Here is a 24,778-nt window from a genome sequence, read left to right on the forward strand (position 1 = left end):
GCCCTCTGCCAGAATTGTGTTTAGATTCTAGGGTTAAACCTTTGGCACCCCTGGTTTAAAGGACACCAGATGTCTGAGCTGGGAAAGAATTATGCCTGAGACATTAGAGAACTGCTACAAGTCTAAGCAGATGGTATAGATCTAAAAGGATCCCTGTGATGCCACACAAAATACCTCTTTATATCATCATACTGCGACTGACACCACTCTTCACTTGCTGATGGCAGGTGAAGTTCAACCATACCTGGAGGGCCCTAGGTAAGCTATCCCTGGTCTAAGAACTATACCCACTTGCCTAATTGACTGGCCAGTGCTAAAAGCAGCCACTTGTCCCATAATATTTTAGGGTTGCCATTTTGAAGAGCAAAAAAGAGGACACTTTTGCCGACTTTTAACTATGGATTGCTATGACAGCTCTACCCATGAAAAAGAGGACATATGGCAACCAATGTTCTTAGAGCACACAACCCATTCACATCAGTTATCCATAAAATGGTGGTGCTATTTATATATTTTATTTCTTTCTTAGTACTGTTTTGGCTGCCAATATTACGTTGCGTCAGTTTGTTTCTTTGAAGTGTATAATATTGTTTTGACAGTTGTAGTATTTCGTTCTTTTTCTTTTTATGTTTTAAAATTTAATAAAGGTTAACTTTTTAAAAAAGAAAACCTGGAATTTGGTGCACATTTCCTGACATTTTTCAAGGGATCAAGACCTTCTGTAAGACTGAAACTCACCATGGGAGACAAAGGTGTATCCAAACTTGTTTCGGTCTTGCTGTCGTCAGCATCGCTATCTTTGTCACTTCCGCTGTCATTTACAAAACAAATCTGTAAATTCATCCCACTTTGTAACCTTGAACAGAGAAAAAAAGAGGGAGAGGGAAAGAGAGATTGGATTATCACTCCCTGCAACAACACAAAATGTACTTTGGCTCTTGGTTTCTTATTCTTCTAGAAACTTTTGCCATTTCTGCATACTCCATCAATGTTAAGTGCCAGTCATCCTTCGTTGGAATTGTTTCTTCTTTCTGTCTCTGGGCATAAATCATTCGGGCAGCTGTAGCAGTGTACATAAATAATTTTTTTTGTGCTCTTTGGGTACCTTTCCACCAATTATACCTAAAAGAAAAGCTTCTGGTTTTCTTAACAAAAGTTATCTTCAACATTTTTTTCAACTTATTATAAATCATTTCCCAAAAAGCTTTTGCTACCTTACATGACTACCACATATGGAAAAAGGTACCCTCCTTCTCTTTACATTTCCAACAGGTATCTGATTCTGACTTATACATTTACTGGGAGTTCGGTATCATCCCCTATGTTTCCTTTTCTCTGCTGGTCTCTAGAAACCAGTTTGCAAGCTTGAGTAACTTGTTTACCATTGCTTGAGCTTTATTTAAAGTACAGTTGTACAGGCTAAAAAGAAAAAAGTTGGGTTATGTATGAGAGTTTATCATTACGACATATTGAGATGATCCAAATTTAGCAAAGTTTAGCAAATACATTTACAAGCTGTAACTGTGCTAGATTCGAAAGCGGGGGGGAAAGAGCAAGCATTCTGAGAAACTTTATTTATTTTTATTTTTAAAAAGTTACACATGTAAATAATAGAGATTCTCATTCTGAAAACAGTTAACATGTCTGAATAATAAAATACAACACTGCATTTAGAACTCACTTATCCCAATTTGTTTTTACTGTTGGATTTACAGTTGCCAGCAAAAGACAAGTACAGATTTGTATTTCTACCTGATGGGGTAGATAGGCTTCAGACTTGCTACTTCTACTTTATATATATTTTTTACTAGATCCCCAAGAACTAGATCACCCAGAGTCAGGAGCAAAATGCAGTTAGAATGAAAGGGCAGGGGGCAACTGAGCCCATTATGTGTACCAGAACTGAACTGACTCACAGTGTTTTTCGTATAAAAATCCACTCCTGGTTAGCTTTCTCCATTTCAGCAGCCTGATTTAGGTGGGAAAAGCCATTTTATTGTTCCCATTGCTAAACAACTCAGTTGTAAACCCTTGCCAAACTATTGCAAGCCACCCAGGGTTCTTGACCTACCTTCTGCCTAATGCTGTTTTACATTATTTTAGAGAAATGCAATCAGCTGCCGTTGCCTGTGTCCAAAACAGTAATTTCCCCTTCACCTGATTAGCTCTGAGTGCTCTTGTGCAGAATGGCTGCAATCAAATTCAAAAGGGGTTCTTCACACCCAGAGAACTTACCGTTTTTTTTTTTGTACACTGTTGAGAGAAAAAAATCACATAGTCTCTTGTGCATGACTGGCCAGGAATGGCCTCCCCAATTAAAAAGAAGAAGAATCTGAAGCATTTAAAAACCACTCAGAAGATCTTTTCTAGAACTCCGTGCCTAATAGCATTATTGGTTATCAATACCTGCTTAAAATGTTGATCTAGGCAAGCCTAACCAGACTTGCCATTATAATGTACAGGTACATTATTATTTGTTTTTAAAATACGTTGGTTTTTATCTACAGTTTAGCAATTCTATTATGTCTGTTTTAAAAGTCTGTTTCTATTGCTTAAAAAAATGAATATTTTATACCAGGGGTGTCCAACTTCCAAGAGACTGCGATCTATTCCCACTATAAATCAAATGGCAGTGATCTACCCATTGGATTGACCAAAGTTGTTGAGCTTCTTTTGTGTGTGTGTGGTTTTTTTTTTTTTTGGGGGGGGGTCTAAGATCAACCACTCCTGCCAACCTAGCAGTTCAAAAGCATGTCAAAGTGCAAGTAGATAAATAGGTACCGTTCCGGCGGGAAGGTAAACAGTGTTTCTGGCCACATGACCCGGAAGCTGCACGCCGGCTCCCTCAGCCAATAAAGCGAGATGAGCGCCACAACCCCAGAGTCGGCCATGACTGGACCGAATGGTCAAGGGTCCCTTTACCTTTTAAGATCAACCAGGGACAGCCCACAATTGACCAGTAGGTTGCGATCAACCTGTTTGACAGCCCTGCTTTATACCATTTCACATAAACGACTCAGATTATTTATTAAGCAGAATATAAGTCTTGATAAACAAACAAACAAACAAACAAACATACATACATACATACTGTACATACATATCATCTGTAAAGTTGGATCTAAATAAATGAATAAAATCAGAATACCTGGAAAATCAGTTCTATACAAATATGCCACCTAGCTTCAACACGTATTCATTTAGAAGACACCGGCCTTCTGGCACCTAAGGAAGGCCTCTGTGGAGCAACTTCTGCTCCTTGGATTTGAACATCATCTTGGCCTTCATTCAACTGCTCACTTTTCCCTCCTCATTCAAATACCCTCAAGATCTCCCAAAGAGTGTCAATCAAAAGGCTTTAGAAAGAGCACATGCCATAAATCTGCCCACACACCCTCTTTAAAAAACCCACCACAATAATTATATTCTCCTCACCACATGGCCTTTCCTTGCCATCTCATTGTTTTAATTGACAACCTTCTTCTCCCACTGCCCTACTGGCCATATATTCTTTGACTGAAAGCTTTGGGAGCTGGGGAATCCACCCTCTTTACAAATGTATGCTAGACACCCATGTGGCCCATTTCTGAGCGCTGCAGAAACCTCATGGCATAAGTGATTGGAATGCAATTCATTTTAAGAACAGAACGGTTGGTTGTAATTTAGGAGAACTTCAAACAGCCTGCAAAAACCAGCAGCACCCTGTGTTGTGTATGTTTCTTCTTTCTAAAGTTTGTTCTTATGTTTGTGGAGCATTGCTAGGAACTGCATTTTGCCATAATGATCGCAATATCTCTTCCCAATCCAGCTCATACATGTGGGGAGGAATGAGGCCACACCTGCACGCGCACCAAGCCATTGCATCTGCCCTGTTTCTGATGCTCCTGCAGGTCAATGTGGGGCTACCACACCTGAGGCTTATAAGGAAGTGGAATTGTCCAGTCTGGCCCACAGGTGACTTTATGGGTCCCAATGATAAAGCAAATGTTGAGTGTTACAGAAAGACTGCTCTGAGCATTGTTCAGAGATGAAACTTTTCAGTTAACATTGTTTCAGGATAGACACACAAAATTCATTTACAGTGGACGCTCGGGTTGCGAACGTGATCCGTGCGGGATGCACGTTCGCAACCCGCATCTGCGCATCTGCGCACGCGCGGGTTGCGATTCGGCCCTTCTCTGCATACACAAGGTGTGAATTAGCGCTTCTGCACATGTGCGACCGCCCAACCCGGAAGTAACCCATTCCAGTACTTCCAGGTTTTGATGGTCCGTAACCCGAAAAAACACAACCTGAAGCGTCAGTAACCTGAGGTATGACTGTATTGCACTAGTACTGTACAGTGGTACCTCAGGTTACATACGCTTCAAGTTATATACGCTTCAGGTTACAGACTCCACTAACCCAGAAATAGTGCTTCAGGTTAAGAACTTTGCTTCAGGATAAGAACAGAAATCGTGCTCCGGTGAGGCCCCATTAGCTAAAGTGGTGCTTCAGGTTAAGAACAGTTTCAGGTTAAGAACAGGCCTCCGGAACAAATTAAGTACTTAACCCGAGGTACCACTGTACTGCCAATTTTAATTGCTGTACATTGAGTACTATTTTAGGCAAAGGCAGGATAGGCATTTCCTTAAGGGAAGACCAAGAACAGTCCTACTCAGCAGCCCTATCCCCCAAAGAACCAGGGCTTTAGGCTGTGTTACTTGAACTTAGTGGAACTAAACACACTTATTATTTAAAGCATTTAAAACCTTGTTCTTCAGCCAAAAAAGGGTTATAAAAATCAGTAATAAGATAGTCCCCGTCTTCAGCTTTACAGCCTAAAAGATGTGACACAAAAGAGAAAGAGATCAGGAGGAAGAAAGCAAACTCAGGCATTACTTCTTAGTTGCATAGTGCTAATTAAGATATGTATTTTAAGATATGAATTTTAGTCAATTAAACAACCAATTAAATTTGTGTAGAGTTGCCTACAGGTGAAACAGTATATCTGAAGTAAGAAGGAACTTTTTTGATGATATACACAAAGGTACTGGCCCTGTGTGTGAATGAGTTTCTCGTAAGATGATGGTTGCCACCTGCAGCTTTTATAAGCATTTTTTTTTTAAAAAAAAGATTAATCTAGCTGAAGAATCTGTTAACCACTGTAACTCTGTTTTTTTTAAAAAAAATCACCATTTATAAATAGGACCATTGCCTGATTTAAAAAAATCTTAAAGTCATATGAGTTTTAGTCAATTAAACCTGCATAAATGTGCAGGTGAGAAAAAATAGAACTCTAGATGATTCGTGAATGCATTAGGGCAGACATCATAGGCTGTTTATTATCTTTAATACAAGTGTGTGCGTCTGTGTCTGTCTCCAGATGTCAAGAAGAGCAATTCCTTCCTGTCTAAAAAGGGGGAATGTCTCTTCAAAAATGATTCATGAAGCTGAGCAAGGATGCAGGGTGTGTGTGTGCGTGATGGTTCCAGGATGTTTTTCAGAACAGAAGCAACAATATGATCTGCCAGAGCACCAGGATACTCCTTGCTCTGGCAAGTGAATGAGGTGATAAAGAGATTTTCAAGTTTGTTTGGGACAGATTAAGTCAGGAAGTTGAGACAAACCTCCCTAGACCCATGGAAACATCTGGAGAGACCGACTGGATCAGAGTTTTCAATACACATTTTAAACTGGTTCTAAGTCGTGGTTCTGTATGGAAGTGAGAGCTGGACCATAAAGAAGGCTGATCGCCGAAGAATTGATGCTTTTGAATTATGGTGCTGGAGGAGACTCTTGAGAGTCCCATGGACTGCAAGAAGATCAAACCTCTCCATTCTGAAGGAAATCAGCCCTGAGTGTTCACTGGAAGGACAGATCCTGAAGCTGAGGCTCCAATACTTTGGCCACCTCATGAGAAGAGAAGACTCCCTGGAAAAGACCCTGATGTTGGGAAAGATGGAGGGCACAAGGAGAAGGGGACGACAGAGGACGAGATGGTTGGACAGTGTTCTCGAAGCTACCGACATGAGTCTGACCAGACTGCGGGAGGCAGTGGAAGACAGGAGTGCCTGGCGTGCTCTGGTCCATGGGGTCACAAAGAGTCAGACACGACTAAACGACTAAATAACAACAACAAAGTCGTGGTTCTAGTTTTAAGCTGCTGTTACGCCTTTTCCCAAGAAATGACAGACAAGCTGACATGGTTGGTGTTTACTGTGTTTTTAAATTGTGTTTATTATATGTTAAAAAGCAATAAAACGCTTTATAAAGAAAGGAAGAAAAACAACAACAGAAACCACCCAGCGCCAGTGGATTGTCCAAAGCTGAATAGCACTGCCTTTGGCCCTCTGTGCTCGCTTAAATCAGCAGGCAATACTTTAACAACCTATTTACTGGTATAATGTACATAATGGTTCCTTTATTCCAAAATCGAACATGATCTCAGCCACAAGGTGGCCTGCAGCACTTTCTTGCAACTTTAGGCATCCTTTTATCATAAATAAGGAATGGGTTGTAATGGAAGCCACATGCACATTAAAGGATTAAATTTAAAATTCACCAATCATCCAGTTATTTGTGCATACAGAGAGCACCTGCTAAAGTATTATATTAACTTGTGCACAAGGCAGGGAGAAGAGATTATTTTTTAAAGCGTTCTTTCGATGATGCATTCGGCTGGTCTCTCTAGTCAGAAACAATTCTTCCATAAAGGTGTTTATTGTGATTGTGGTGATGTTATGCTTCTGGCCATCTGGGCTTCTATTCAGCCATCTCCCTTGACAAAATTCCTAAGCTGTGTAATGTCAAGCCATAAAAATGCTAACTGTGATTTATAGCCACTGAGACTCTGTAGACAATACAGAAGCATATGGGTTTTTCCCTCCTCTGGACAGATATGGAATATCCATACAGCGACTGCGATTCACAGAAGAACCATTTCTAATTTGTTATTTCATTAAGAACTTGAAATATGATGGTAAACAAAACATATCACCAGGCAGACAAGACATGTGTAACTAATAAACATGGGCTTTGATTCATGCTATTTCTCCTTTGCGCCCCCATCCCCAGGAGATTTAATCTTGTATTACTCTTCAGTGGAAATGGACAGTAAAATATTATTTTCCATTTACTTTAATGGCTCTTTGGATGCATTATTAATATGCAATATATAATGAATAATTGCATACTTACATTTTTACGCCATGTCTTTTTCTGCTGCACAAGACATTCAATGGGCTTTAGGCCTGAAGCATAAATTATAGCTGCCCGGGGAAGGGTGTGATAACATATACTGTTCCTTTGCTTTATTCTAGCATTGTTTGCAAAGGGAAATAGATTAACTCCTTACTCCTTTGTGAGTCATAACCTCTGTTCTTAATACCAGCACACACGTTATAGGGAAAATGTTGAGGAGTTCAGAGAGAGAAAACTAGGAGACAAACGCTGCAGTCCTAGAGAGACTTGCTTGAGAGAAAGTACCACTGAACTCAATAGGATTTTTTCCTGAGTAGCCATGCATAGGAGTATGCTGTAAGTTCCCATCCCATGCACATCAACTAGGCAGTGAGTTTGTTTAATATGGTAGGACTTATGTCCCAGTAGCCATACATATGATCAGAATCCGGGCCAGTCCTGAATATCTATCAGGCTATGTATATTGACTTGTATGCTTAAACTGAGATGGAGGTACCGATGGCTACTGTACTATTAATATGACTGAAGTTTTCTTTTTTTCCTTTTCCTTCCTGACTCTTGTTGTTAAATTTTCTATTAAAAGGTAGGCAGAGTAAGAACCAGGCCTTCTTGTTCTTTGTTTTCCAAAGAACCTTGAAAATCAGAGGAAGAAAAACAACAGATGACTTTCAATCAGTGCTAGGGTAGGAAGTCCACACTTGGCTGCCCTTGCCTCCTCAAGGAAATTTGACTTTTGGGTTCCTGTGCGTGAAAAACAGACCCTTCCTGGGAACTCTGAAAGTGCCAGGCTGTGCCATTCAGAGACTATTTTGCCTGAACCCGTACCCTTGCAGGGGATCAATGAATGTGGCTTTGGGGTGCAAAGAAAAGCCTAATCAGTGAAGCAGTCAGGGCATTTGCATGTGTGAACTTGTGTCTGCTTGCATGAGACATCCACGTGCCATATGTTTCCTGCTCTACCATGAACCTACGCCACAGAAGAGGAAGGGGTCCCAAGGGGTCCCTAACAGAGCAGTATTTGACCGTGTTCAAGCTTGTGGAGTGGGACAAATCTGGCCTGGCACATAATAATAATAATTAATTTTTATTTATACCCCGCCCTTCCCAGTTCAGAAAACCGGGCTCAGGGCAGCTAACAACAAATTTAAAACACTTAATTGATGCAACAAAAAACAGCGTAAAATACAGTATAAAACGTGAATAACAAAAAATTCAGAATTCAAAAAACTAATTAGGGGGAAAATCCATCCAATAAACATTAGATTATCACCAGGGCTAGCTAGCTAAATTAGTCATATTTGGCCCACGAGGAGACCAGGGAAGAATTAGCTGTGGGATCCCAGAGTGGGTAATCTTCATAAAAAGGGGAGGGGGAGGGAAGGAAGGGGAATAAAAGATCAGGCTAAGTTCAAATTGAAAGCCAGGTGGAATAGCTCTGTCTTACAGGCCCTGCGGAAGGAAGATAAATCCTGAAGGGCCCTGGTCTCATGGGACAGAGCATTCCATCAGGTTGGAGCCATCACTGAGAAGGCCCTGGTGGAGGATAATCTGACTTCCTTAGGGCCCTGGACCTCTAAACTGTGATTATTCATGGACCTTAAGCTCCTCAGTGGGGCATACCAGGAGAGGCGGTCCTGTAAATACGATATACCTTTGTTAGGTAGGGCAGGCTTAGGGAGTGACAGGCCCAAAGTCACCCAGGAATCATCATGACTGAACATAGATATGAACAGGGGTCTCCCCAGCCTGTGATTTTGGAGTGCCCTTGGAAGGTGTGGCTTCAAGGGTAGGCAGGGCTGTCACGGTGAGTTCCTATGCTTCAAAAATTTACCACTATACCACCGTTGAGGAGCTATTACAACTGCTACTACTGGAAGGTAACAAAATTAGGTGCTTGAAACATGAAGTTTTTCTGCAATGGTTGTGGCCATATGCAACGTGGTGGGTGATTAATACAATTTTTACCCCCCAAAGTGCCACTTTAACTCAGGTTGTGTCCTCAAAGAAAAGTAGAGAGCTGAGCACCAAATATTTGGTGTGGGGAGGCACCCTTAGTCCAATTCTTATTATTGTCAACAAAGGATCATGGTCTCTTGTTTGGGCCTCAAAATGGAGAATGGGATGTTGAAAGAACACTTGTCCTTTATCCTTCCAGATAATGCATTGCTTGTTTAAATAACCAGGAGCCACAAAATCCTTTTCCAGTGATAAACTGGAGAATGTATATTTTGATGAGTCTCCCACAGGCAATAACAGCTCACCACTGCATGCACAAATGCTCTTTGGTTTCTACATTTATGTTGAAAATAAATTTTCATCAGGACTGACCATTCACACACTTTTATTTATCATGCCTATATAAAAGTTTGGTTACCATTAAAGCGTTTACAGCTGCTGTGGCATTTGTCCGTGTTAAGCGTGCAGTATTCAGAATTTTACGACAGAGGGAAGAGACTGGATTTCTTACAAAGTATAAAGGGCCTTCTCAAAGAATATACAATTATATGCCAGTGTAAGACTGGGGGTTTGGGTGGCTGTACTCAAATTTATATCCTTGAGTTCAGATGTCTGAAGGGAGGCAGTGCTGCTTCATAAAATTATTTGTATTTCTTTGTAATACATTTGAAATCTCCCACTAAATCCAAACCTTTATTGCTTAGCCCAGGCATAGGCAAACTCGGCCCTCCTGATGTTTTGGGACTACAACTCCCATCATCCCTAGCTTAAAGGACCAGTGGTCAGGGATGATGGGAGTTGTAGTCCCTAAACATCTGGAGGGCTGAGTTTGCCTATGCCTGGCTTAGCCAAAGGCAAACAATCATACAATAGTACAAAAAGCGAGACGTCACTAAATATATGACTTTAACAAATGAAAAGCGTCAAGACTAGCCGCTGGAATAGCCAGATAAACTCAGTTAAGTGCAGTGTGTAACTCAGTGTAGACTTCAAAAGGCTTTTAAGTAACACTGATAATTCAAACAGTATCCAGACTTAATGTGCTGAGCGCTTTTAAAATCTTTAAAGCAGCTGAAGAAATTATTCATTACAGATGTTACTGATGTTTCTTTAAATATTTATATCCTCACCTCTGCTGAGTTTGAGATGGCTTATGGAATAGTATATTAAACCATACCTTTCCCCAATATGTTTGAAAGGCACACAGAATGAAGTTCTAGGAAAATGACTGACAATCACAGAAATGGAAGCAAGCATGACATTCACACACAACATTGGAAATGCACGGTACTGTTGGACAAACAGATGCCGGGGGGGAGACAGAAGATGAGAAGCTTAGAAGCTCAGACAGTTGAGGGGTTTCTCTTTGTAGTTAAATCATGAACGGACAGAACACTGAAGATAATGTCACAGTCTCAAAAGCCTGGACTTTATGATATTATGCCACGCGGCATAACTCTATGATATTATGCCACATGGAAGTTATTAAAATGATAAATGTTCACCGTGCCATTTTCACTCACCGAGAAGAAAGGCTTGGCTTCCCACTTTTACTACAGCTGGTATAAATTCCTGGGCCATCATCAAAGAAACTTCCAAGCGCCAGTTTTTGCCTGATAGACTCCCTCTCATTTTTTTGAGCCTGAAAAAAACACAAAACCAGAACAATTATCGTCAAACCGCTGACAGCAGACCACATTCCTGTAAACAGAACTTTAAAGTTAATCCAACATTTTCAGCACTCAGTGCTATAATTTGAGACAAGGAGATAAAGCACCAATGATATTATGTACCCTTTTGATTTGTTTCAAACAGAGAATACATGTTGAATATTGTCTCAGACTAGTCACTAGGTGATCCTGACACAAGTGTTATTTCAGTTCATTTTCGCCTTTAATTTGTCTACTGTCTTTCTACACTGCTATACACAAGGCAGTGTATGAGCCATAGAAGCAACAGAATACACAACAAACACCACACATCTTATAACAATCTGACTCAATGCAAGAAGTCATCATTTGTTCCAAGTTCTTGAGTCCAGGAAGTGGGAAGATGGCTTGCTATGGATGGGGTTGCACTACTCTGGAAGGAGCAGGTCCATAGCTTGAGATTACTCCTGGATCCAACTGTCATTTGAGGTCCATCTCCAGCTGGTTCACCAGCTATGGCCCCTTTGGGAGAGGGATAACTTGACCACAACACTCCATGCTGTACTTCCAGATTGGACAATTCTTGCCTAAGCCAACCACGGTTCTGAATTTGATGATGATGATAATAATAATAATAATAATAATTTATTTGTACCCTGCCCATCTGGCTGGGTTTCCCCAGCCACTTTGGGCGGCTTCCATCAAAAATTAAAAATACATTAAAAAGGCACACATAAAAACTTCCCTTCAGATGTCTTCTAAATGTCATGTAGTTGTTTATCTCTTTGACATGTGATGGGAGGGTGTTCCACAGGGTGGGCGCCACTACCGAGAAGGCCCTCTGCCTGATTCCCTGTAGCTTTGCTTCTCGCAATGAGGGAACCACCAGAAGGCCCTCAGTGCTGGACCTCAGCGTCCGAGCAGAACGATGGCGGTGGAGACGCTCCTTCAGGTATACTGGGCCGAGGCCGTTTAGGGCTTTAAAGGTCAACACCAACACTTTGAATTGTGCTCGGAAACATACTGGGAGCCAATGTAGGTCTTTCAAAACCGGTGTTATGTGGTCTTGGCGGCCCCCCCAGTCACCAGTCTAGATGCCGCATTATGGATTAGTTGTAGTTTTGAACTCCAGGGTTTGCAACCTGTGGTCCTTGGCCAAATTTCATTGAATGGAGAGAGCTTAGAGGGGCTAAAAAGCCAAGACGGATGGGTGTGTGTGTGTGTGTGTGTGTGTTGAGGAGTGGAAAGCCCTCTGTAAGCAAACTGTTCAGATCTCTGGCAAGACCTGGCAGTTTGCAGTGCAGGAGGTAAGAGTGTAAAAGAGAAAAAGGGGGGCATCAGAAAGTGAGAAAAGTGGCTGCCCACCCACTCTTGCCCATGCCCCACTCATCACTGGCATATGGCCCCCATCAGCTTACCCCAGAGTAAATGCGGCCCTCAACAGAAAAAAGCCTGCTTGTGATTTTCCCACAGGTATCTGGTTGGCCACTCTAAGAATAGGATCATAGAATCATACATATGTAGAGAGTTGGAAGGGATCCCAAGGGTCATCTAGTCCAAACCCCTGCATTGCAGGAAACTTCTGTCCAAATTGGGGCTTGAACCCACAACCCTGAGATTAAGAATATCATGCTCTACCTACTGAGCTATGTTGGACTAGATGGGCCTTTGGCCTGATCCATTCAACAAACAAACAAACAAACAAACAAACAAACAAACAAACAAACAAACAAACCAAACCAAACTGCAAATACCCAGTTCCCTCTACGGATTCAATCTAAGCAACAATAGGTTTTAATTCATACTTTTGTTTATTAGAGTTGGAAACTGGTGCCACGCTGTCTAATCTGAAGCAATTACAGCCTGGTGATTTTCAGGAGCATCACCATTAGCAGAATTCATTAGCGATTGCCCATAGATACGACTGCTAACTGAATGCTTCCAAGAACCATCCTTTGAAACGTATGGCGCACTATGCATCTGGTATATAGCTTTTCTGTCTCAAAAAAAGTGCAGCGGCAAACGAACTGCAACATGAGGGAAAAATCAATAACTTTAAGAGCACAGTGGCTGAACTTAATAAGCTGGTATATTCATTTTCACTTTGCCACAAGTGCTGCTATAACAGAAAAGGAACCTCAGGGGGCTCTCTCATTAGATTTTGTTTTTCATCCAATCTATTACATGCTACTGAAGATGCTTCCATCTGCACTGCTGTTTTATGAAGCTGTTTTCCTGCAGTGGGGGGAGAATTCAGAGAAAGATGTAGAGACAGTTGTGTAAGGATAATCTTGGACACTGTCAAAATAAAACATAAATCTAGATGTAGCAGCATCCAGTCGCTTAGAGGCTAAACCACTACAGAAGGAAGCAAAAGAAGAGGCATCATAAAAGAACAATATGCAAAACAAAAATACAATTAAAATAATAAAAACCAAGAAATACCAGTCAAGCATTTAAAAAATCTGTACGGTTTGACAGTGGCAGACATCAATTGCCAACAAAAACTGTGGTGAACAGAATATTTTCAGCCAGAATGGCATGCTTGGTGCATATCATAAAATCACAGAGTTGGAAGAAACCCTGAGGATCACTCTTTGAATTAGCAGGAATATGCAGCTGCCCCATGCAAGTATCGAACCTTGGCATTATCAGCACCACACTCTAACCAATGGAGCTATCCATGAAGCTTTCACATGGAAGTTTCTACATTACTCCCAACAGCAGTCCATGCTCACAGTAGCCACAAATCACTCCCAAAGCCCAAAATGAATTTGTCAACTGCCGACCACCGGAAGTCCCCTCCTTCTTTATCAAGCTGGCATTGATAGAAAGAAGACACTTGCCATTTCTCATGTTAGTAAGAACGAGTGGGACCTGCAACAAAAGGTGGTCCCTGTCCCCCCCCATTCTTTTATCCCCACCCTCAGTTCTCTGCCCCACTTCATCAGTAATATGCAGCCACTAACGTGCCCAATCCTCACATGCTGCTTTTGCCCACTCCCAACCCTTCAAAGCTTCTTTCTAAATATTATTTGTATTTCTGAAAACCTTAAGGTTTCTCTAAACTGATAGCATCACCCTTCTGGTGTGTGAGCACTGTGGTTGTGTCTATGGAAAGAATGAAATGCATAGGCTAAAGAGGGAATGAGGACTATCACCCAGCACAACATCCTACAAGTAAAGTCCTCAACAAATCAATTTCCCTCATCTTCCAAGTTTGCTGCAGGAGCTAATTTCACCATCTGGGCATTGCACTGGCCGGTTTTTGTTTAAAACAAACTTTTTTTTCAAATACGCATTTGCAATGTTAAAAAGCAACACCACATAACACGTTATCCACCCGTTGGTGAATCAAGTGTTAGTTCACAGAGCTTGCTACATGTGAAAGTCTCAGTGTAAAATCTACAGATTTCCTACACACTGCATGCTGCAGTTTAAAGGGCAAATATTGACTAAGGTTGCATGCCGAAATCCAGATCTATGGCTCTGAAGCTAGGGATGCTTTAGTCTGGCACACATTTTTAAAAGCAAACTGAGCTGATTCACATTTCTTGGATTAAGTACCCAAACTGGAATGCACTTTCAGTTTCCAGGCTGCTTAGAACTTTGTGATAACAATCCCTGGCTCATAAAACATGCCAAAAATGCATATGAAATTGCATACATTGGGATAAAAAGCATATAAATATATTTATTTTAAATGCATGTTATGTAAAAAGATACAGAAAACAAGGTGTTGCGTGTGTCTGTGTTGTATCCTTCACCGTCTATCCGACATCTGAAGGCAGCCCTGTTTAGGGAAGCTTTTAATGTTTGATGTATCACAGTATTTTAATATTCTTTTGGAAGCTGCCCAGAGTGGCTGGGGAAGCCCAGCCAGATGGGTGGGGTATAAATAATAAATTATTATTATTATTATTATTATTATTATTATTATTCCACTTGTGCAACAGAATTCCCACCTCCCTTCTCCTGTCACCCCCTTTTTTTGTTTATTCAGCACAATATATACACACCACTTGATTGTAGCAAAACCTCTAAGCAGCTTACAAGAAATATTATGACTATCAATAAAAACTTAAGAACAAGTAGTTAAAAACATTAAAAAAATAAAATCAGAAGTAATTGAAAAAGAAATTAAACATGTCAACATCTGTGTGTCAGGATAGGCTTGCCTAAACAAAAATGTTTTAAGCAGATGCTGAAAGGAATAGATGTGAAGGGACCTGCCTGAGGTCAATGACAGGGAGTTCCAAAGTGTAGGTGAAACTAAAAGAATGATTTCTTACAAGTGCGGAGCAAATATTGGGTGTCACCTATAACAATGCCACTGCTGGAGATTGAAGCAGTTGAGTGGGAACATATGAGGTTAGACATTGGGGGACCCTCTGAAGTTGATTTTTGGGGTGCATGAGGGAAGGAGAGACAACTCCGTGGTTTTAAATTGCCGATCAATGTGTGACAGAAACCAGAAACAGGCTGATCTATCTGTCCCTATCTGAGGCCATCACACTTGCATCAGTTTGTAGAGATTAAAAGAGAGTGTGCAATTTTCAGCTCAAGTGCTGCACGTAGTGATTTTCAAGTACTTGTGCATCAGTGCAATTGATCTGTTGGTTGCATCACATCTATGCATAAGATCTGCGGCCGTAATACTTAAGTTACTCATGTTTTACCTACAATTAGAGTGGCTCATGGGAGGACACGGGGAGAATAAAAAGACTAATTAAATTGTGAGGATGATGCAAGTGCAAGCGGTAGACCCAGGGTGCCCAAACTTTTTTCAAAGAGGGCCAGATTTGATGAAGTGAACATATGTGAGGGCTGACCAAAGTTGTTGACATTTTTTTAGGATTGAAGTTGTTGACCTTTTCTTCGGATTGAAGCTTTGTTTGTTTGGCCCCAGTAAATGAACTGCCACAGGGGCTGGATAAAACCAGCCAAAGGGCGGTTTAGGCCCCATAACAGACTTTGGACATGCCTGTGTGGGTGGAGCAATGACACAGTTAGCACAGTAACTAATGAGAGTACGGAAACTGGCATAATTAGCACCATCATAAAATGGCAGGGAGAAAAGCAGCCTTATGGCTGCAGCAAAAGTCCACAGCAGACCACCAGAGGGTTACTAGAAAATTGTTTTATGCATTTTTAAAATATTTTTTTTTTTTTAAAAAAAGGAAGTGTACACACACTTATGGCCCAACAATGTTGGTTTTATTTTTCACTATGTGGTAGCAGGGGTCATGGGGTCTTTCTGATCCATTAAAAAGCCAAATGTTGCACCTGCATATTGGAGGCTTGGGGTTTACGCTATGAACTTTGGCAGCTAAACAACAGTTGAGGAAGCTGGCCAACTCATCTAAAGACAAGTTAGCGCTAGCTATTATAACAGGTTTACAAGTCTGCTGGCCAAATATTTATATGTTTATACACTGCAAGGTTGTTTCACAGGCCATTGATCTACTTTTTAATAATTCTCCTCTCCTCCTAAATGTTTGCAAGTTCAGTCTCTAAAAACTCAGCAGCCTTCTTATTGAAATAGTCCAGCTCATGGGAAGTTATTTTTATTATTATTTTAGACTGACTACTGGGCTGTATTCAACGCTAGAGACCCATTGAAGGCAATGGACATTGTTAACTTGGGTTCACTGATTTCACTGAGTAGAACTTAGGCAGTAACATACCACTTTAAACACAATCCTTGGAAGCACAGTTTGTTAAGGATGCTGAGAATGAAAAGGAGACCCCTTGCTTCTTTACGAAGCTACAATTCCCAAAATGGTTTAACAGTCAATCCCTCACCTCAGGGAACTCTGCAAATTGTAGTTAGGTGTCCTCTAAAAACTCTCAGCTAGAATTCAAAGATCTAGCACAGCCACCATAAAACTCAAGATTCATGTTTGGTGCAATGTGGTTCCATTAACATGAATGGCTGTTTTGATACATGCTTCAGTAAAACCTGGGTAATACCTATCATGTGATCTGCTGAACAGATATAATATCAAGAGATATTGAGATGTAACTCTCTGGGGATGCCTTCTAATGCTTTAAGAACTTACAGGTCCTTCACATAATAGCATGAATTACATTTTGTTCTGTAATGCAAGCTTAATCTGTATGAAAGGGGAAAAAAGTAGTATAAACCACCACACACACAATGCAGTTGGTTTCACCACTGCCGTACCATCAAGGGTAGCCAATGTGGTGTTCAGAGGCCATGTCAAGTGTCTGCTGATACCCTGGGAGGGGGTCAGGAACACTGCCAAAAGCCCACTGGACCTACTGCAGTGATGAGACAAAATCCACAGGGAGGAGGACCCATGGAGAGTGTCTTGCCCAAGGAACCTACAAAATCTGGATCCAACATGGGTGGCATCCTCCAGTGCCCAGGTCCTATTATTTCACAAAATGTTCATATTTTTATGCAGCTTTCATGCCATTAATTTACCAGGCTATATTCTATTTTCCTGGATGGTTTCAATATGGTAGCTATATCTTCAAAACCATTTACATGGCCAACCCAGTTCTACCTAGTTATGTCCCACTAGCTCAGATGATTAACACTGCCACTTCCTTTCAGTCCATTCTGTTCTCTCAGCAGGTGTGGTGAACAACTGTTGTCTTCAGCACAGTTTGGAAAGAACCAATTTAGCCAACAAGATTTGCTGCAAATATGTAGAAAATCACCCAGGGCTGAAGTAACTCGGGATACAGGAAATCTCCAGAAGCAGCACTTTATTTCCAAGAGTATTTCTTGATCTGGCCCAAATTGGTGTGCTTCAAACAAAACTTCACTGGATAAGCTTTGCGGCCCCTCTGTTTTATTGATGCTTTTTATGGTGCTTCAGAAATGCTGCTGACTTACTCCTATCATTTTGTCTGAATTGTTAAAGGAGAGCCTGAGTCTCACAAAAGCTAGCAGGATCATTAGCTGATTGCTCAACCGGCAGCAATAACACGTCAGAGGATAATTTTATTGACCCTTTTAAAGGACACTTTATTCCAGATATTACCAATAAATGAGTTTTATGTGTTAATGGTGTACATTCACGGTGAGCTTTACATTGCATACATGCACAATGAGAACAGTATGTCAACATTTATATGAAACTGACAGGTCTCTTATTAGGTATCATTGCCCCTTTCCTCTCACAATACAAGGCCTTTCGTATTAAGAGGATATGTTCATGTGCATATTCTCTAGAACACTTTACCAACGTGGCATTTATAGCAATAGAAATATGGCTGCAAGAAGGGTAGACAGCCAGAAATGCAAGCCGTTAAGAGTTCAGAACAAGTCAAATTGTTACTTCCATTGTTCCATCTCATTTACTGCATATAGTTTACTAAGTTTTCTAGAAACACAAACAAAACACTATAATTAGAATGTTTATTTAGTCCGATAGTAACATAAAGGCAATTCAAAGATGGCAGAATCCAAAATTAACTTGTATTTCAAATATCTAGGCTTCAAAAGAGCCAGAAACAAATATTTGAGGTACCAGCCAAGGAGCGAGATTGAAAAATGATAATATTCTCGGACACTAGTATCAGAGTTTCTGACCATTATGGGATTTTTTAAATAGCAAATTTATAAAGCTAGTGTGTTGGAAGTTCTCCAACTATGAACATATAAAGCTTCCTTATAGTTAGCCAGACTGCAAGTCACATTCTGACTATTTCATTGTACAGGAGATTCCACTAAAGGGAGATGTCGAGGGCTGAACTTTTGGGATCTTCTGCGTGCAAACCGGATGCTATGCTTGGAATTACGGCCTCCCCCAGCTGGTACAACAGCCTCCATGTCCCACAAGGTAGGTGTCATTAGCTTTCCAAAATTAATACATACAGTTGCAGAATTAAATAAATCACAAAACGTATTTGTAGGCAACAAAGTAGGTATCACTAAACTTTCCATTAAGCCAATGTGACGGTAAAATGTGTCAAATTCCACACATAAGGGAAATCTGTGCATTCAGAAACCCATCAACAGATTCTTAAGGCAACAAGTTCTGGCCAGAAGAAGACAAATACAGAAAGAGTGGAACTTTTGGGCACTCTTAGGTTAAGAACTGGCATATTCTTGTAATTTGATGTCAAGACCTCAGCCATGCAGCTAAAGTTATTTTTAAGTATGTCTGTTATTACCAGACATAGACAATTACTATATTTAAAGTTCCATATTGCAGCTGGCATGCTTTTTAAAGACATGCCAATGCAGCAGTTTATATAAACTCTCCACACCCTGGGTAAACTCACTATACTGTTCAATTTAAAAAGTTTCTATTCAATGGGTTGGTGGTAGGAGAAGTGAGAAAGAGAGAGAAAAGGAAAAAAAGACCATTCAAGTTTCAAACATTAATCAAAACTGGATTGCCTAACTTACTACAACATACAACATCAATACACTCCTAGCACCTGATTCCCATCGATCTGCTGTGCTGACAGTTAAAATGTTTTATATAGCCAAACCAAAAAGTATGTAGAATGCAATATTCTGAACTAAAGCTTAACAGAAAGTTGGTGAAAACATTTATTATGACAACAAATGTCATTATATAGCGAAAGAAAGAGACACTGTCATGAACATGCACATTTATTTCTGTTTTTCCATCCTTGAAGGATGTTTTTCCTTCAAGGAAATGCTTTTTCTTTCTTTTTTTTTGCAACTGCACGGCCCTGATTTGTTTCTCTCCTGCAAACAGCAGCAATTGTTCCCAGACAAAAGAGCCCCTTTGTGTCTCTTACCTTTTTATAATTCCCCTCCACATCCAATGTGGATACTTCAGTGATGATGTCATCCATTCCATCACTATCCAAATGCATTCCTTTAACCCTTAAAAAACCCCTAGGAAAACAAACTGGTCACTTTCTCTTCTGCCTGCAACTTATTCTGCGCTTCAAGTCTCCTTTCCCGAAGCCCATTCATTAAAACTGCAGTTTCAGGTGGCAGCTTAAAACCAGACCAGTAGTTTCAGTCTTCTGTTTCGTGCAATGAGAAGGTCCATTCCCGGCTGTTAAAAGTCTCTTGTCCTCAGACACTGGGACCTGTCAGGAGCCTGATCTTCTCGCCAGCTGCTATCACCTACCTCTGAAGCATGCAGCTACAACCCACTCCAAAGTACGCTGCTTTTTCTTCTTCTCCAAATAAAGTAAAGGCTGGCTTTGAGCTGAAGCCAGCTGATTACACTTCTTCGCCAGTTACACAAGGAAAGCAACAATCTTCCTCTAGTCACTGGTAGTGCAGGTTAAAAATAGATGGAAAGGCCTGCCTAGCAGAGTACACCAGAGCAAAACACACACACCCCTGCTACGTACAAAGCAGAATGATATAAAAAGCCAAGGCCGAATGGCCCGCAGCCATAAGCAGCAGGCCAAAGGGCCCAGAAGCACACAGCCTTCCCATCTTTTAAAAGGAGCCCCTCTATCCCAGGTTGTCCAGACCTGGGGCAACTCCAGCCTCCAATGCAGTCTAACACACTGCAAAAAATGGGGGGGGATAGCAGAGGAGCAGGGGACAAAGACAACCTGCATTCAGCCTTTCTCAACCTTTGGGTCCCCAGATGTTGTTGAACTACAGCTCCCATCACCCCTAGCTAGCAAGGCCAGAGCTCAGGGATGATGGGAGTCGTAGTCCAACAACATCTGGGGACCCACAGGCTGAGAACAGCTGTTTGACTTCTTTTCTTTTTCCTCTTTCTTTCTTTCTTTCGTTAATTGATCTAGCTAATTAACGAAAGCAAAGAAAAAAACCCAAGTAGATAGTTACAGAGCATGTCCAGCATCACTTCCATTTACAGACATTTCTTTGGATGCGCATTACTTACACATGCGTCCCCTGAATCCTCTCTTGGGCAATTTTTCTGCTTCAGGGACTCGCTCAGAAAAAAAATCAGGAGTACTGAAAATAACTGGGCTGTAGCCAACAGTGTTACTTAGCTGACTGTAGGGCTTTTCCACAGTGAAATGGGGAGGGAAGTGGTTCTTAGAAATTCCCTCTCCTCCTCACTGGGTGACACCCCCCCCCTCTGGAGCAGGGGGGCTGCTGCGGTGTAACTGATGGGATCCCTGAAAATTCCTTCCTTCCCTGCTCTCCTGACAGAACCTTTACCATCAGCTGACTGATGCCACTGGATACAGCTCAATATTTTTACTATATACGGTAGTACCTCCGGTTGCGAACTTAATTTGTTCTGGAGGTCCGTTCTTAACCCGAAACTGTTCTTAACATGAGGTGCGCTTTCGCCAATGGGGTCTCTTGCCACCACCTTGCGACTTCTGCTTGCATCCTGGGGCAAAGTTTGCAACCAGGAGCATCCACTTCCGGGTTAGCGGAGCTCGTTACCCGAAGCGTTCGAAACGAGGACGGTATGTAACCACTGTAGGATAAAGGTAAAGGCACCCTTGACTGTTAGGGTTGTGGCGCTCATCTCATTCTATAGGCTGAGGGAGCCAGTGTTTGTCCGCAGACAGCTTCCGGGTCATGTGGCCAGGATGACTAAGCCGCTTCTGGCGAACCAGAGAAGCGCACGGAAATGCCATTTACCTTCCCACTGGAGTGGTACCTATTTAGCTACTTGCACTTTGACATGCTTTTGAACTGTTAGGTGGGCAGGAGATTGGACCGAACGATGGTAGCTCACCCCGTTGTGGGGATTCATACCACCGACCTTCTGATCGGCAAGCCCTAGGCTCTGTGGTTTAGACCACAGCACCACCCGCGTCCTGAGGTTCCACTGTAGTAATTTACAATAAAGGCATTTCTGAAGTTCAAGCTGCAGCCTGGAAGGTTGGCTGCCAACCGCAACGTTATGAGATCAGCTTGGGGTTGCACGTGCTTAGAACACTTCGCCTCTCAGATTGAGACAAAGCCCCACTGACAGGTGCACATCTCAGGAACGCTCGGAGCTTAGTGACACCGCATGAGCGCACGCTTTGGAGATGAAACCCCACACATTCCCCGCTGCCTCTCATGCTGTGCATCTGGAGTCCACGCTGCTTTTCCATAAGGGCCAACCAGCCACTTTGGGGTCATGTCATTCATTAATCTTGTAATAGCAGATAACCGACACCATTCTGCCTTGTCTCTCTTGATTTTGTGAAGTCTCTTGTTCTTTATGAAACTTCAGAACAGTAGGGTGATTATAGCACATGTTTCATGTTAATGGAAGCAGGAAACCACCCCACCCACTCAAAGTAATTCAGTGAAGGAGTTATCATCAGGAGAATTTCCTGGAAGCACAAGGGATGGGGGCAGGGGGAGGACCTAAGCCATCTTGAGATTAATTCAAGCGTTAGTTGGTTAGGCCTTATGGCTTATTACAGAGCCCCTGTGGACTTTTCATGTTGTGGTTTCATGACTCATCTTTTAGGGTCCAAAACAGTGAGCGAGCTACACATTTAGACCCAATTCAGCACTAGTAGCTGAATTTTGTTCTTGGACCCAATTTAAGGCGCTGGTATTAGTCTACAAAGAAGTGTTTCTTGACGGAGGGGCATATGACGGTCTTGGGGATGGGGTTCCAAAAATATGTGCAACATAAATAGAACATTAGAACCCGCAAAACCCACTTGAAAATTCCAATATAATAATTAGGGGACCCATGCTTGAAAGGACTGTATGTGGGACTTTTATGTTAGCTCAAAGGGGCATGGGTTAAAAGAGATTGAGAAATACTGTTTTCAAAGCCCTAAATGAGGAAGGACCATAGCTTAGTGGCAGAGCATCTACTTTGTAAGGCCCTGGGTTCAATCCCTGGCATGTCCAGACAGGGTTGGGAGAGGTTACTGCCAGTCTATGAGTGGTGTTCCACAAAGCTTTGCCCAGGGCAGACCCATTGAAATTAATGAACATGATGAAGACAGGTGTATTAATCTAAGGCTTGCCTTCAGGTTGCATGTTCTCCTTCAGGAACAAGCTGCTACAGAACATTTCCTTTCCTTTTTTTTATTGACTGCAGTTTAAACAAAGTTTAGGTTTCAGGTAATGATGTTAATCTTAACTGTGGTTGGTTAAGATTTGTTAAGTTTTACGACCCATTATAAGACGTTGTCTGTTTCAAACTACGGTATAGTTAAAATGAAACACAGCTGATTGTGGTCAGATGAAACTACAAGTTGAAGCTAATAAAAAACGTAGTGGTTTTGTATCTCAGAAATGCCCTCTGCACAAAATAATGTGTATTCCACACACCACCACCACCAGTTCTGTTATCCTTCAGAAAAGCCCTAAATGCAGGTGTTTTTCCCCCCTTGTCTGCAATCAGGAGCTTTTGTGGTTGTTTGAAAATAACTGTTTAAGCATTGTTTTTGCTGATATTTCAAATCTTGGAAATTTCATTTTGTACTGTATTGGTTTGATGTAATCCACCTTGGGAGGGTAAATGCCCTAAAAAGTAGGTTAGAAAGCCATTATGGGGAAAAACCCCCCACCCAAACTCAGCTTTGTGGCTGCAGGGATGGGAAGTAAATGAACCCAAGGTGTGCTCACTATGTTGCTGGCATTTAATCAGTCAAACCTGCATATCCAACAAAGGAAAAGCTTCTAAAATAATACAGAATACGTGTGCAACCAATGAAGAGAAATGCTTCTATTTCTGGATTTTCTGACTCTTAAGATCCTACTACAGCAGCATTGTCCAACATGTGGATAGAGGCCATGAGTGCTGGCGCCTCGAGAGCAAGGGATGGTTTGGCATGTGTGTGTGAGAGAGAGATGGTGCTGGACATTCCAGGAGCCAGCCCTGAGGAGAGGACTGCCTTGCCCCCTCCCCTCCATGCTGGCTGTAAACCGACCACTGAGGCTTTACTCCCAAGTAAACACGCACGAGGGAGTGGGGGACCCTTCCTAGCGGCTGCCATCTCACCCACGCGGGGAGTGGTGTGTGTGTGTGCAGTCCTGTGCACTGGCTCCTCAGAGAGAGAAAGGGCTGGTTTACATTTACTCAAAAGGAAGGGGTGGATTGGATCCAGGGGAATGGGCTTCTACAGGTTTCATCCAGTTCTAAGGTGGTGCTTGAAGGCTGTCAACTCTGCAGTTCAGTTTACACAATTTCTGTTTTGAACTATTGGGGACGCTGCTGTGGTTGACAAGTGCCCATGACTCATTTGAAAAACAGCATGAGTCCTGGGGTACTTTAAAGACATAACACATTTGTTATGGCATGAGCTTTTGTGAACAACAATCCGTGCATCATGTTCTGATTATGTAGGACCCTGTCCTCAATGTTATTTTCTTATGCTATTACAAGTATACAAAGTATGTATTTTTTAAAAAATATATTGATTTATGATGAACTTTTCAGGTTTTATTGAAGCGATTATCATTTGTTAGTATTTTTATCATAAGCTCAGCCAAATATAATGTATTTAAGCTGAAGAATGACAATGGGAGAGTGTGGTTGATCACTGCCAGTTTTTGATTTTGGATGGTAGATCTCAGGCTACTTGTGGTTGGACTTGCCTGTACTACAACAGCAGAAATTTAAGGTATTACAACCTGCAGTTGTTGATGGCTACATCACTGTATCAATAGTATTTTCAGCAACAAGGTGAATCATCTTTTTTGTCTGGACTCCATAATGACATCAGAACTTCCCAAGGCCTTTTCGCAAATGTAGGCTATTACATTTCACTTTCCTCCCACAAAAGCACTTAGGATGATGAGACTACTCGTATCTACGTGTAAGTGCTTCGGAATTGGATAAGTGCCTAAATTTCTGAGGGAGGAAGCATTAAGGAAGACAATTTGGGTGACCCACCCCAATGAAACAAGAACTGGTGTGAAATGTATACTATAAGATTATGAGATTATAGAACTGCCTTTAAAATCCTCCCTCTAAATCTCCCATAAAATACCCATAAAAGATTTGACCCTACAACACATTTACTAGCAACTCTAAAAAGGCAAGACTATTTAAAAGATCTTTCTAATACGCACTATTCAAAAGTTTAACAGAAGGCATGCATTAATATATTGGGCCAGCTAA

General features: G+C 41.6%; 1 protein-coding gene across 10 annotated transcripts in view; it reads right to left on the reverse strand.

Moving 5' to 3' along the window:
• The window catches only part of LOC308584930 (schwannomin-interacting protein 1), a 378,018-nt gene that overhangs the window by 14,842 nt on the left and 338,398 nt on the right, over positions 1–24,778 (reverse strand). For 8 of the 10 annotated variants that reach the window (XM_081190278.1, XM_081190280.1, XM_081190281.1 and 5 more), the window contains 2 exons: positions 10,662–10,780; positions 739–856 (listed from right to left, as the gene is read on the reverse strand). In XM_081190278.1, coding sequence (XP_081046404.1) covers positions 739–856; positions 10,662–10,780 — 237 coding nt within the window. Of the gene's footprint in view, positions 1–738; positions 857–10,661; positions 10,781–19,538; positions 19,956–24,778 lie in introns of those variants that run through there. The other 2 variants (XM_081190285.1, XM_081190279.1) reach the window with 2 other exon arrangements.

This window comes from Podarcis bocagei (assembly GCF_964188305.1).
Source record: "Podarcis bocagei genome assembly, chromosome: 4".
In the NCBI taxonomy this organism is placed as follows: domain Eukaryota; kingdom Metazoa; phylum Chordata; class Lepidosauria; order Squamata; family Lacertidae; genus Podarcis; species Podarcis bocagei.